This window comes from Papaver somniferum, unplaced genomic scaffold (genome assembly GCF_003573695.1).
Source record: "Papaver somniferum cultivar HN1 unplaced genomic scaffold, ASM357369v1 unplaced-scaffold_128, whole genome shotgun sequence".
NCBI lineage: Eukaryota > Viridiplantae > Streptophyta > Magnoliopsida > Ranunculales > Papaveraceae > Papaver > Papaver somniferum.
In genome coordinates this window covers 6,113,399-6,124,833 of record NW_020621936.1, presented here as the reverse complement: position 1 = coordinate 6,124,833, position 11,435 = coordinate 6,113,399, and the positions used below count along the sequence as shown (strand labels likewise).

The 11,435-nt window shown below is 37.2% G+C and overlaps 1 protein-coding gene across 1 annotated transcript; it reads left to right on the top strand.

Annotated features, from left to right (window-relative positions):
* Nucleotides 1-5,849: 5,849 nt before the first annotated feature.
* On the top strand, nt 5,850-6,587 carry LOC113331851 (F-box protein At3g07870-like). The gene is made up of 2 exons (XM_026578504.1): nt 5,850-6,067; nt 6,200-6,587. Exons 1-2 carry the CDS (start codon nt 5,850-5,852, stop codon nt 6,585-6,587), a joined length of 606 nt encoding a protein of 201 aa, XP_026434289.1.
* The last annotated feature ends 4,848 nt before the right edge of the window (nt 6,588-11,435 follow it).

Sequence of the window (11,435 nt, the reverse complement as noted above, 5' to 3'; positions counted from 1 at the left end):
TGCCACCAACCTTGCTTTGTATCTTTGAACCGTTCCATCCCCATTGTACTTCACCTTGTATATCCACTTCACACCAATAGCTTCTTTGTCACTTGGCCTTGATACCTTCTCCCATGAATCGTTCTCGTCAATAAAAAAAACTTCTTCTTCCATAGCTTTTATCCAAACCGGTTCTTTTGATGCTTCTTCAAAATTTTCCGGTTCAACCACACAATAGTTGCATCTTTCATACACGGTGGTGATGTTGATGCACTAGTACTCGGAGACATGCTTGGAGATGCTCCTTGTCTTGTATCTGGTGGTGTTTGAGGTAGTTCTTTCTCATCTTCTTCACCTTCTTCAACTTCATTTGTTGCCGAATTTTCTTGCTCTTCATCAACAATAATAATTCTCTTCTCAATTTTACCTTCTTCCCAATTCCATGAAGCTCCTTCATCAAATAACACATCACGACTTGTAATCATTGTATTGTTCTTCAAGCTATACAACCTATAACCTTTTTATTGGAGGCTATTTCCAAGAAATATACACTTATCATTTGATTCATCAAGCTTTGTTCTCTTCACCTTTGGAATTTGAGAATAACACACACTACCAAAAACTTTGAGATGTCTTACCGATGGCTTTCTCCCACTCCATGCTTCAAAAGGAGTTTTATCCCATACGGCTTTTGTTGGACACCTATTCATCAAGTAGACGGCGGTGTTAACGGCTTTATCCCAAAACACTTTAGGCATACCCTTGTCATGAAGCATGAACTTCGCCATCTCCATCACGGTTTGGTTCTTTCTCCCGAAAACACCATTTTGTTGAGCAGTATAACCCACGGTTAGTTGCCTTTCCAAGCCTTCATCTTCACAAAATTTATCAAACTCTTTGTTGTTGTACTCTTTGCCTCTATCATTTCTCAAAACTTTGATGTAGTGACCACTTTGATTTTCAACAAGGCTCTTGTACTTCTTGAAGATGCTAAAAACTTCGGAATGATTTTGATATGAAATGGAGATGGGGAAAGTATTTCCTCTTTGTCTCTTTGATTTCACTAATTTCAAGATATTACATTCTCTCTCTATTCTTGGTCAATATATGACCCAAGGAAAGAGATATATGTGAACCCTCTTTGTACATACATATTCTACACTAAAACAGATGCATTCATAAATGCATGATAGATATGCCTTGTACACAAGGCTTGTTCATAAGACCAAAGTTACTTGCATTCTAAAATGCATGTAGAATAAAGCTTGTACTCAACACTTATGCACAAGAACATTACATTAACAATCTCCTCCTTAATGTGATATTCTCCAACTCCTAGTAGCTCACGGAAATTTTGAAATTTACCTTTGGGAAGTGCCTTGGTGAAGATGTCCGCAAATTGGTCTTCCGTCTTGCAATACTTGAGTTCTATCTCACCATCTTCAACCGCTTCTCGAATGAAATGGTACTTGAGTTTAATGTGTCTTGCTCTACAATGCTCAACCAAATTTTTGGACATAGCAATTGTCGATTTGTTGTCACAAAAAATTACGGTGCCTTCTTCTTGCATCTCTTGAATGTCTTCCATGATTCTTCTTAGCCATACATCATGATATGTAGCTATTGATGCCGAAATGTACTCCGCTTCCGCCGTAGATTGAGCTACGGTTTCTTGCTTCTTCGATACCCATGTGAATATACCCGAACCAAGAGAAAAAGCATCACCCGATGTACTCTTCATCTCATCAATACACCCTCCCAAGTCGCTATCACAATAGCCAACTAATTTGACATCCAAATTTCTTGAATACATGATTCCAAAATTCATTGTTCCTTGAATATACCTTAACAACCTCTTTTCCGCGCCAAGATGTAGATGACTAGGTGAACTCATGAACCTAGAAAGCATACTTGAAGCAAACATGATGTTGGGTCTTGTATGTGTAAGGTACAACAATTTTCCAATAAGACCTATATAGTTAGTCTCATCAACTTTTCTTCCTCCATCATCCTTCTTGAGTTTCTCATTCACTACAAGTGGTGTAGATGTGGGGTTACAACCAAGCATACCAAATTTCTGCAACACCTTTTCGGCATACTTGCTTTGAGAAATGAACACTCCATCTTCACTTTTATGAACTTCTATACCAAGGAAGTACTTGAGAAAACCCATGTCACTCATCTCATATTTCATCATCATTTCTCTCTTGAATTGCTCAATCATATGAACATCATTACCCGTAAGATAAGATCATCAACATACAAGGAAACGATGAGAACAGACGTACCTTTTGTCTTCACATATAGTGTAGGCTCACTCTTGCTTTTGTTGAAGTTTTGCCTTTTGAAGTATCCATATATCTCACTATACCAAGATCTTGGTGCTTTCTTTAGACCCATACAAAGCTTTCTTCAACTTGTACACCTTATCTTCTTCTCCTTCCACCACAAAACTTTGTGGTTGTTCTACATAGACTTCTTCATGTAGTTCTCCATTCAAAAATGACGATTTGACATCAAGTTGATAAAGTAACAAACCTTTTTGGGAATCCATAGCAATCACGTCTCTAATGGTGTCAAGACGAGAAACCGGTGCAAATGTTTCATTGTAGTCGATACCGGGTTGTTGTGAGTAGCCCTTTGCCACCAACCTTGCTTTGTATCTTTGAACCGTTCCATCCCCATTGTACTTCACCTTGTATATCCACTTCACACCAATAGCTTCTTTGTCACTTGGCCTTGATACCTTCTCCCATGTATCGTTCTCGTCAATGAAAAAAACTTCTTCTTCCATAGCTTTTATCCAAACCGGTTCTTTTGATGCTTCTTCAAAATTTTCCGGTTCAACCACACAATAGTTGCATCTTTCATTCACTTCACTCAACCTTCGCAACTTCTTTAGTGCCGACATTGGTGATGTTGATGCACTAGTACTCGGAGACATGCTTGGAAATGCTCCTTGTCTTGTATTTGGTGGTGTTTGAGGTAGTTCTTCCTCATCTTCTTCACCTTCTTCAACTTCATTTGTTGCTGAATTTTGTTGCTCTTCATCAACAATAATAGTTCTCTTCTCAATTTTACCTTCTTCCCAATTCCATGAAGCTCCTTCATCAAATAACACATCACGGCTTGTAATCATTGTGTTGTTCTTCAAGCTATACAACCTATAACCTTTTGATTGGAGGCTATATCCAAGAAATATACACTTCTCACTTGATTCATCAATGTTTTTTCTCTTCACCTTTGGAATTTGAGAATAACACACACTACCAAAAACTTTGAGATGTCTTACCGATGGCTTTCTCCCACTCCATGCTTCAAAAGGAGTTTTATCCCATACGGCTTTTGTTGGACACCTATTCATCAAGTAGACGGCGGTGTTAACGGCATTATCCCAAAACACTTTAGGCATACCCTTGTCATGAAGCATGAACTTCTCCATCTCCATCACGGTTTGGTTCTTTCTCCCGGAAACACTATTTCGTTGAGCAGTATAACCCACGGTTAGTTGCCTTTCCAAGCCTTCATCTTCACAAAATTTATCAAACTCTTTGTTGTTGTACTCTTTGCCTCTATCACTTCTCAAAACTTTGATGTAGTGACCACTTTGCTTTTCAACAAGGATCTTGAACTTCTTTAAGATGCTAAAAACTTCGGATTTTTGCCTCATGAAGTACACCCAAGTCATACGACTTAAATCATCAATGAATAAGATAATGTATCTATTACCTCCATGAGTTGGTGTGATCATTGGTCCACACACATCGGTATGTACCAAACCAAGAAGTTCTTTTGCTCTCCATGCTACACCTTTTGGGAATGGTTGGCGATGTTGCTTCCCAAGTGCACAACCTTCACATACTCCATCTTTGTGGTTGATATGTTGTAGAAGTCCTTGCACCATGTTCTTGTTGGAAAACACCTTGAGACCATTGAAATTCAAAATGCCCAAGTCTGTTATGCCATAACCATGTTTCATCGATGGTTTCTATCCCCAATGCAACATTCTTCTCCTTTTCAAAGATAATTGGAAAGCTTCTATTTTTCTCCATCTTGATACTCTTCATGACTTGTCTTTTTTGTTATGATTCTTGTCATAAATGGTGCAATATCCATCTACAAAATGAACCGCATACCCAAGCTCCACAAGTTGCCCAACACTAAGCAAATTTTTTGCCAAATCCGGAACATATAACACATCTCTAATTTATTTTTCTCCATTGATAGTTTGCACGCAAATTGTACCTCTTCCGTTAGCTTGAACCATGTTTCCATCCCCCATCTTTACTAGAGAGTTTATGGATGTATCCATGTCTACAAACAATCTCTTCACGCCGGACATATGAGTTGTACAACCACTATCTACAAACCACACTTCACTCTTAGAAGTCTCCATAGAACTTTGACAAGCATAAAACAAATTTTGTTTTTATTCTTTCTCTTCGGCTCTACCGGCATGTTCTTCTTCTTCTTTGTATCTACAATCTTTCTCCAAATGTCCATACTTCTTACAATGATGACATTGGGGTTTTCCTTTGTTCCAAAAATTCTTCTCCAAATGACCATTCTTCTTGAAAAAATTGCATCTTGGTACTTGAGAGGAATCACTCTTTGTGTAGTTGTTGGAATTTTCTCTTCCTTTCTTCCATTTTCCTTTTGCTTTGAAGTTAGATGAAGCATCACCCTTGTACTCATTTTTCTTCATTGCTGAATTCTTTGAGTTCAAGTTCAATTTTGATTAAAAAGCACTCTCAATTGACTTTTCGGAGTGTCTTGACAACCTTTGCTCATACACCTTCAAGGAAGCCCATAATTCTTTTGACTTAAATGTAGAAAAATCCTTTGTCTCCTCCAAAACCGCCACAATGGGCTCAAATTTCTCCGGCAAACAAATCAATATCTTCTCACAAATTCTTCTTTCTTCCATTTTCTCACCACACATCAACATATTATTAACAACTTCAACAACTGTTGAATAAAACTCATTCAAACATTCATTCTCATTCATTTTTAGATTCTCAAAATCTCTTCTATATGAATATAATTTTAATTCTCTTACCTTCTTATTACCTCCATACTCTTGTTGAAGAATATCCCAAGCTTCTTTAGCTATAGGAAAATGGATTACCCTTGGTAGAGTAGTGTCTCCAACTCCTTGTTGGATGTACATGGATGCTTTAGCATTCTTCTTCCTACTCTCCTTGAGTGTATCCTTTTGGGCTTGTTCTAGAGTTGATGTATCTTCAATTTTATCATACCCATTTTTTACAATCTCACACACATCTTGTGACATGAACAAAGTATTCATTTTGATAGCCCAAAAATTATAATTTTCTCCATGAAAAAGTGGTATTGAGGGTTGTTGAATATATAGACTTGAGTTACTACTACTTGCCATTGATTTAGTTGAAGATGATTGAAGAAATTGGGTTCTTTTCTTTTCTAGATCTAGAATTTGAAAAGTTTAAATATTGCTGATTTTTTGAATTAATGGGTAAAAATTGATTTTTTTCACTCTCCAAGATCAGATTCAAACAATCTATGCTCTGATACCAATTGTTAGTAATTTGATTGAATATATTTGATTGTTTGGAATGATTTTGATATGAAATGGAGATGAGGAAAGTATTTCCTCTCTATCTCTTTGATTTCATTAATTTCAAGATATTACATTCTCTCTCTATTCTTGGTCAATATATGGCCCAAGGAAAGAGATATATGTGGACCCTCTTTGTCCATACATATTCTACACTAAAACAGATGCATTCATAAATGCATGATACATATGCCTTGTACACAAGGCTTGTTCATAAGACCAAAGTTATTTGCATTCTAAAATGCATGTGGAATAAAGCTTGTACTCAACACTTATGCACAACAACATTACATTAACTCTTAACAATGGGTTTGGTTACGACTGCTTGATCGATGATTACAAGTTATTAGAAATATTACCTGGTAGGAACAACAGTCGACCTGTAGTTGGTGTCTACTTGTTGAGATCAGATTCATGGAAACCAGGATATATTCCTTACAAATTTTATCGTGAAACACCACCGGGGGTGTTGTCTAACGGAGCTCTTCACTGGTTTGCAAATTCCTCCTCCTCCTCCAGGGTCTTAATCGCTATGGATGTTGGAGACTAGAGTACTCGTGAAATCATACAACCAGGAAAGTTTGATGTCAATGGCGGTAATAGACATCTCGATGTGTTGGATAGGTATCTTTGTATGCTTTATAGTAGTGATGATTCTTCAGAAAGTTTTGAGGTCTGGGTTATGAAGGATTACGGAGTCAAAGAGTCTTGGATGCAAGTATATAACATTCCTTGGATGACTATGTTTGGCCGTACGCTTCGTTGCTTCAGGCAGATACAATGTCTAAGAAACAGAGAGCTTCTTTGCGAGATTAAAACCCAACACGATGATAAGGCAGATGATAGTACTATGGTTTTATATGATCCGAAGGATGATAAATATAGTATTTTGAAGATGAATGGCGATAGGAGTTATTTCACACATTCTATATTCCAAATAGAGAGTTATGTGCAGAACTCGGTTTCACTTAATTCGGGTACTGAAATGCAAATAGAGATGCAAATAGCTTAGCTGATTCTTTAGTTAAATTTGCTAAAACTCAAAGTAGTGTAGTTGATTATTATTCAAACTGGCCTACTTGGATCAATATATTGATCTTAAGTGACCAAAACAGTATTGTTGCTTCTTAATTTTATTAATAAATTCTACTTTCCTATTAAAAAAAAAAACTTAATTCGGGTACTTATGTTGATCAAGAGCAAGAAGAGAAGGATTTATCTGTTGCATTCAAAAAGGCCATATGGAAATGAGAACACATTCCTACAAATATAAGAGCTGATTTTATTATTAGCTCAGCAGCTGGTTTATTTTCATTGAGAACTGACTTGCTTTTCGTTTACTATTTATTTTGATTACATTTTTTTTCTCAACAAGAAACTTAAATTTTATTAATGCTCATTAAAAGAAAGGAGTTTACAAGAATTGGATGGGAGTCTCGCAACAAGCTGAGCTCCAATCTCTATGTTATTCGGACCAGTACTACATGGATTTTTGTGATTTTCCGAGTCTTGTCTATCAAATAACACCTAAATACTTTTACTAATGTTTATTGCCTCTTATAGACTCAGGAACTGCAATACATATATGCATAAAATAACTGTCAGCGCCCAAAACATTTACTATTATGTACGTGATGTGAGTTCACTGGTTGTGATTTATGACTTCCACAATCTGTATTGTATTCAGTACAATTTGGTGATCAAGAGATAATGAAAATGAATCTGAGTTCCTAATCAACACAACCTCAGCTACTAAACTTGCTATATTTCTCATTAATGAAGATAAGATGGAGGTTCTTACATATTTATGAGAAGAGAAAGACCTAACAACAACGATCAGATAGTGTACACCTGTCACTATCTGATCGACTAACAACTGACCAATAACTAAGAAGTTATTAGAGCACCCACTCTCTTGATACGGGCAGACATATAACTTAATACACCCAATAAGACTATGGCATTGCCTACTGCTGGAAATTTTCCTTGTCCTCAAGGATAAAGTTGCGATAGCGAGACTTGATGTTAGCCATGTCTTCCCAAGTAGCATCTTCTGGAGGTGAATTATTCCATTGGATGAGCACCTGTTTCACTGGCCTCTTTCCAACAAGAAGGGTCATGTGTTGTAGAACTTTAGCAGGTACCATGTTTACTTCACCTGCATGAACAACAATAGGCAAGGTAGGAGAGGGGATGTGCTTCTTACCAATGTGTTACTTCAGTTGTGACACATGAAAGACAGGGTGAATCCTAGCCTGATCTGGAAGCTGTAATTTGTATGCCACTGGTCCAATTTTTTGTAAAATATGAAAAGGTCCATAAAACTTTGCAGACATCTTGAAATTCTTTCTCAGTGAAACAGAAGCCTGTCTTTAAGGTTGGAGTTTCAGATATACTAGGTCACCCACTGCAAAGTATCTGTCTTTCCTTGTCTTATCAGCAAATAATTTCATCCTTTCTTGAGCTTTGTGCAGAGATTCCTTAAGAATGTCAAACATTGCTTCTCTATTTTTGAGATATGTCTCCACAACAGCTACAGAAGTTGTGACAGCAGATGGGAAGGCCATGTGTGGAGGAAGATAGCCATATAAAGCTTGAAAGCGAGACATTTTTAAACTAGTATGATAACTAGTGTTGTACCACCACTCAGCAAGAGATAACCATTGACACCACTTATTAGGTTTATGGCCAGTTATGCACCTTAAGTAAGTCTCCAAACAAGAATTAACTCTCTCTGATTGGCCATCAGTCTGAGGATGGTAAGCAGTGTTGGTATTCAAGCTAATACCCAAAGCCTTAAATAGGTCTTGCCAGAAATGACTAGTAACGAATTTATCTCTATCAGACACAATTGAAGAAGGTAGGACATGGAGTTTGAATACCTGATCCAAGAATGCCTTTGCCACAGAAGAAATTGTATAAGGGTGTTGCAGAGCAATGAAGTGGTTGTACTTTTTGAGTATGTCAACAACCACCAGTATAACACTCTTCCTATCACTTATAGGTTAGCCTTCAATGAAATCCATGGTGATGTGCTTCCATGCATGCTCAGGTACTGGAAGGGGTTGCATTAAACCGGATGGGAAAGAGCATTCACCCTTATTTCTTTGGCATATGTCACATTTAGCTACAAACAATAGTATCTCCTTCTTCATGTTAGGCCAAAAGAAATGGGACTTGGCCCTAACATAAGTGGCCTGAATGCCAGAATGGCCTCCAACAACAGAGGTGTGTACAATATTTAAGATTATGGCTCTGAACCCATTGCTAGCTCCCACATATACCCTAGATTTGTATCTCAATATCTTATCTTTGTAAGAATAATGTGGAACAGAGTTAGCAGATACAAGCAATTGAGTAATGATCTGTTGCACCTTGTCATCACCAACATAGCTTTGAAGAATGTCCTGCATCCAATTTGTTTGAGACATAGACATTGCAGAGCAATTTGTAGATGTAACTGGTCTTCTAGATAAGGCATCAACAACTGCATTTTCTTTACCCTTTTTGTAAACAATTTCATTAACCACTTTTGTTGTAGAACTGTGGTGATTTTTTGTTCTAAGAAGTATCTGAGGTTTTTATGATCAGTTTGTATAATGAATTTTCCCCCTTGTAAATAATGTCTCTATTTGTTAACAACTTTAACGATAGCTAAGAATTCCTTTTCATATGTGGATAAGGCTCTAGCTCTAGGCCCTAAGGGTGAGCCGGAAAAAGAAATTGGTTTACCGTCTTGAGTTAAGACAGCACCAAGACAAGTATCACTTGCATCACTTGCTACAGTGAATTGCTTGGAAAAAAATCTGGCAATGCAAGAACTGTAGTTATGGACATGGCTAGCTTGAGTTGCTCAAATGCAGAAGTGGCAGATGCATTCCAATTGAAAGAATTTTTTCTTAAATGATCAGTTAGAGGTTTGCAGATTGCACCATAGTTCACTTCTTCACAAATTTCTTATAATACCCTGTTAAACCCAGAAATCATCTCAATTCCTTTAATGAAGTTGGAAGTGGCCAGCTTTGCATGGCTGCAATCTTGTTGGGATCAGCACAAACTCCTTCGGGAGTGATAATGTGGCCTAAGTATTCCAACTGTCACTGGCCAAAACAACATTTGGAAAGCTTAGCATATAGTTGGTGTTGTCTAAGTAAAGAAAATACTAATCTCAAATGTTCAATGTGCTCAGACATGGAAGAACTGTAAACCAAAATATCATCAAAAAAGACAAGAACAAACTTCCTTAAGTAAGGTGCAAAGACTTCATTCAGGGCTTGAAATGTTGCAGGTGCATTGGTAAGGCCAAATGGCATGACTTTGAACTCATAATGCCCATGATGATACCTAAATGCAGTCTTGTATATATCCAGAGGTTTCAATAAAATTTGATGATATCCTGCTCTTAAATCCAACTTAGAAAGAACCATGAATCCTTGCAACTCATCCACAATTGGAATAGGAAACTTTTCCTTAATAGTGATGTTATTGAGTCTTCTATGATCAACACAAAATATCCATGTATTATCTTTCTTTTTTACAAGAATAATTGGAGAAGCAAATGGGTTGTGGCTATGCTGGATGATCACAGAAGAGAGCATTTCTTTCACCAGTTGCTCCACAACTCCTTTTTGAATGTATGGACACCTATATGTCCTTTGGTTTGGAGGTTGAGAATCTAGTTTTAACAGGATTGAGTGGTCCAAGGTTTTGTGAGGAGGTAATGAAGTTGGCTCAGCAAAAATATCAGCATATTCAGATAGAAGAGGCAATAAAGGTGTAGGGATTGGATGGGGTATAGGAGTAATTGTAACTGAAAAGAGATGACCAATGAGGCAATAAGTTGTTTTCTTTATAAACTTCTTAACAACTGAACTACTCATCATAAGTAGTGAAGGTGAAGTTGTTGTGCCTTTTAATGTAATATGCTAACCATTATGAAGAAAAGAAACAATGAGTTTAGAAAAATTAAACACAACATCACCTAACTTCTTAAGTCAATCAGCACCTAGCACCATGTCACAGCCTCCAAGTGGAAGTAACCTCAAATCCTCAGTGAATTGATAACCCTGCATACTCCAAGGAAGTTGGGAACAAATACCACTACTTACTTTTTTCTCCCCATTGGCAACTGTAACTAACATATGAGCAGTTTGCTCTACTTTGCATTTGAGCTTCGCAGCTAGAGAACAATTTAAGAAACTAGTTGTGCTACCAGTATCAATAAGAATGGAGATAGATTGTCTCTTAAAAAGACTAGGAATTTTTATAGTATCACCTGTGACAGTACCAGTGAGAGCATGAAAATAAATCTCCATGTCAGATTCAAGTGGTGATTCCACAGCTTCTTCAAAAACCTCTTCCTCTGCCTATGTGTCCTGTGTATCAGAACTCTCAGTTTGCACCATAAAAAATTGATGTCTACCCTTGCACTTATGGCCCATTGAATAAACTTCATCACAATTATAACAAAGACCTTTATCTCTGCGAATGCGCATTTGCTTTTGTGTTAGTTTCTTAATAATTGGATTGGCTGATGTAGGTTTAAAAGTGGTGGGCGAATAAGCCTTTGGTGTTGTAGGAGCTGACTTTGAAGTAGTGTATGATGTTGAAAGTGGTTTAGGAGGAAAGGTGGTGGTAGAGAAAGCTCTAGAGTTAGTACAAGAGATAGAGTTGGTTCTAATGGTTTTAGCAGAGGTAGAATGGCACTTCTGTTCCTCCATTCTATCTAAAGAAAAAGCTTGTGCAAGTGATTTTGGGTAAAACATAGCTACAGAATTGCGCAACTCCTCCTTCAACCCACTAATGAAGCTCATGACAAAATAATGCTCAATTAAAGATGGATTGTTAGGAAGCACCAGAG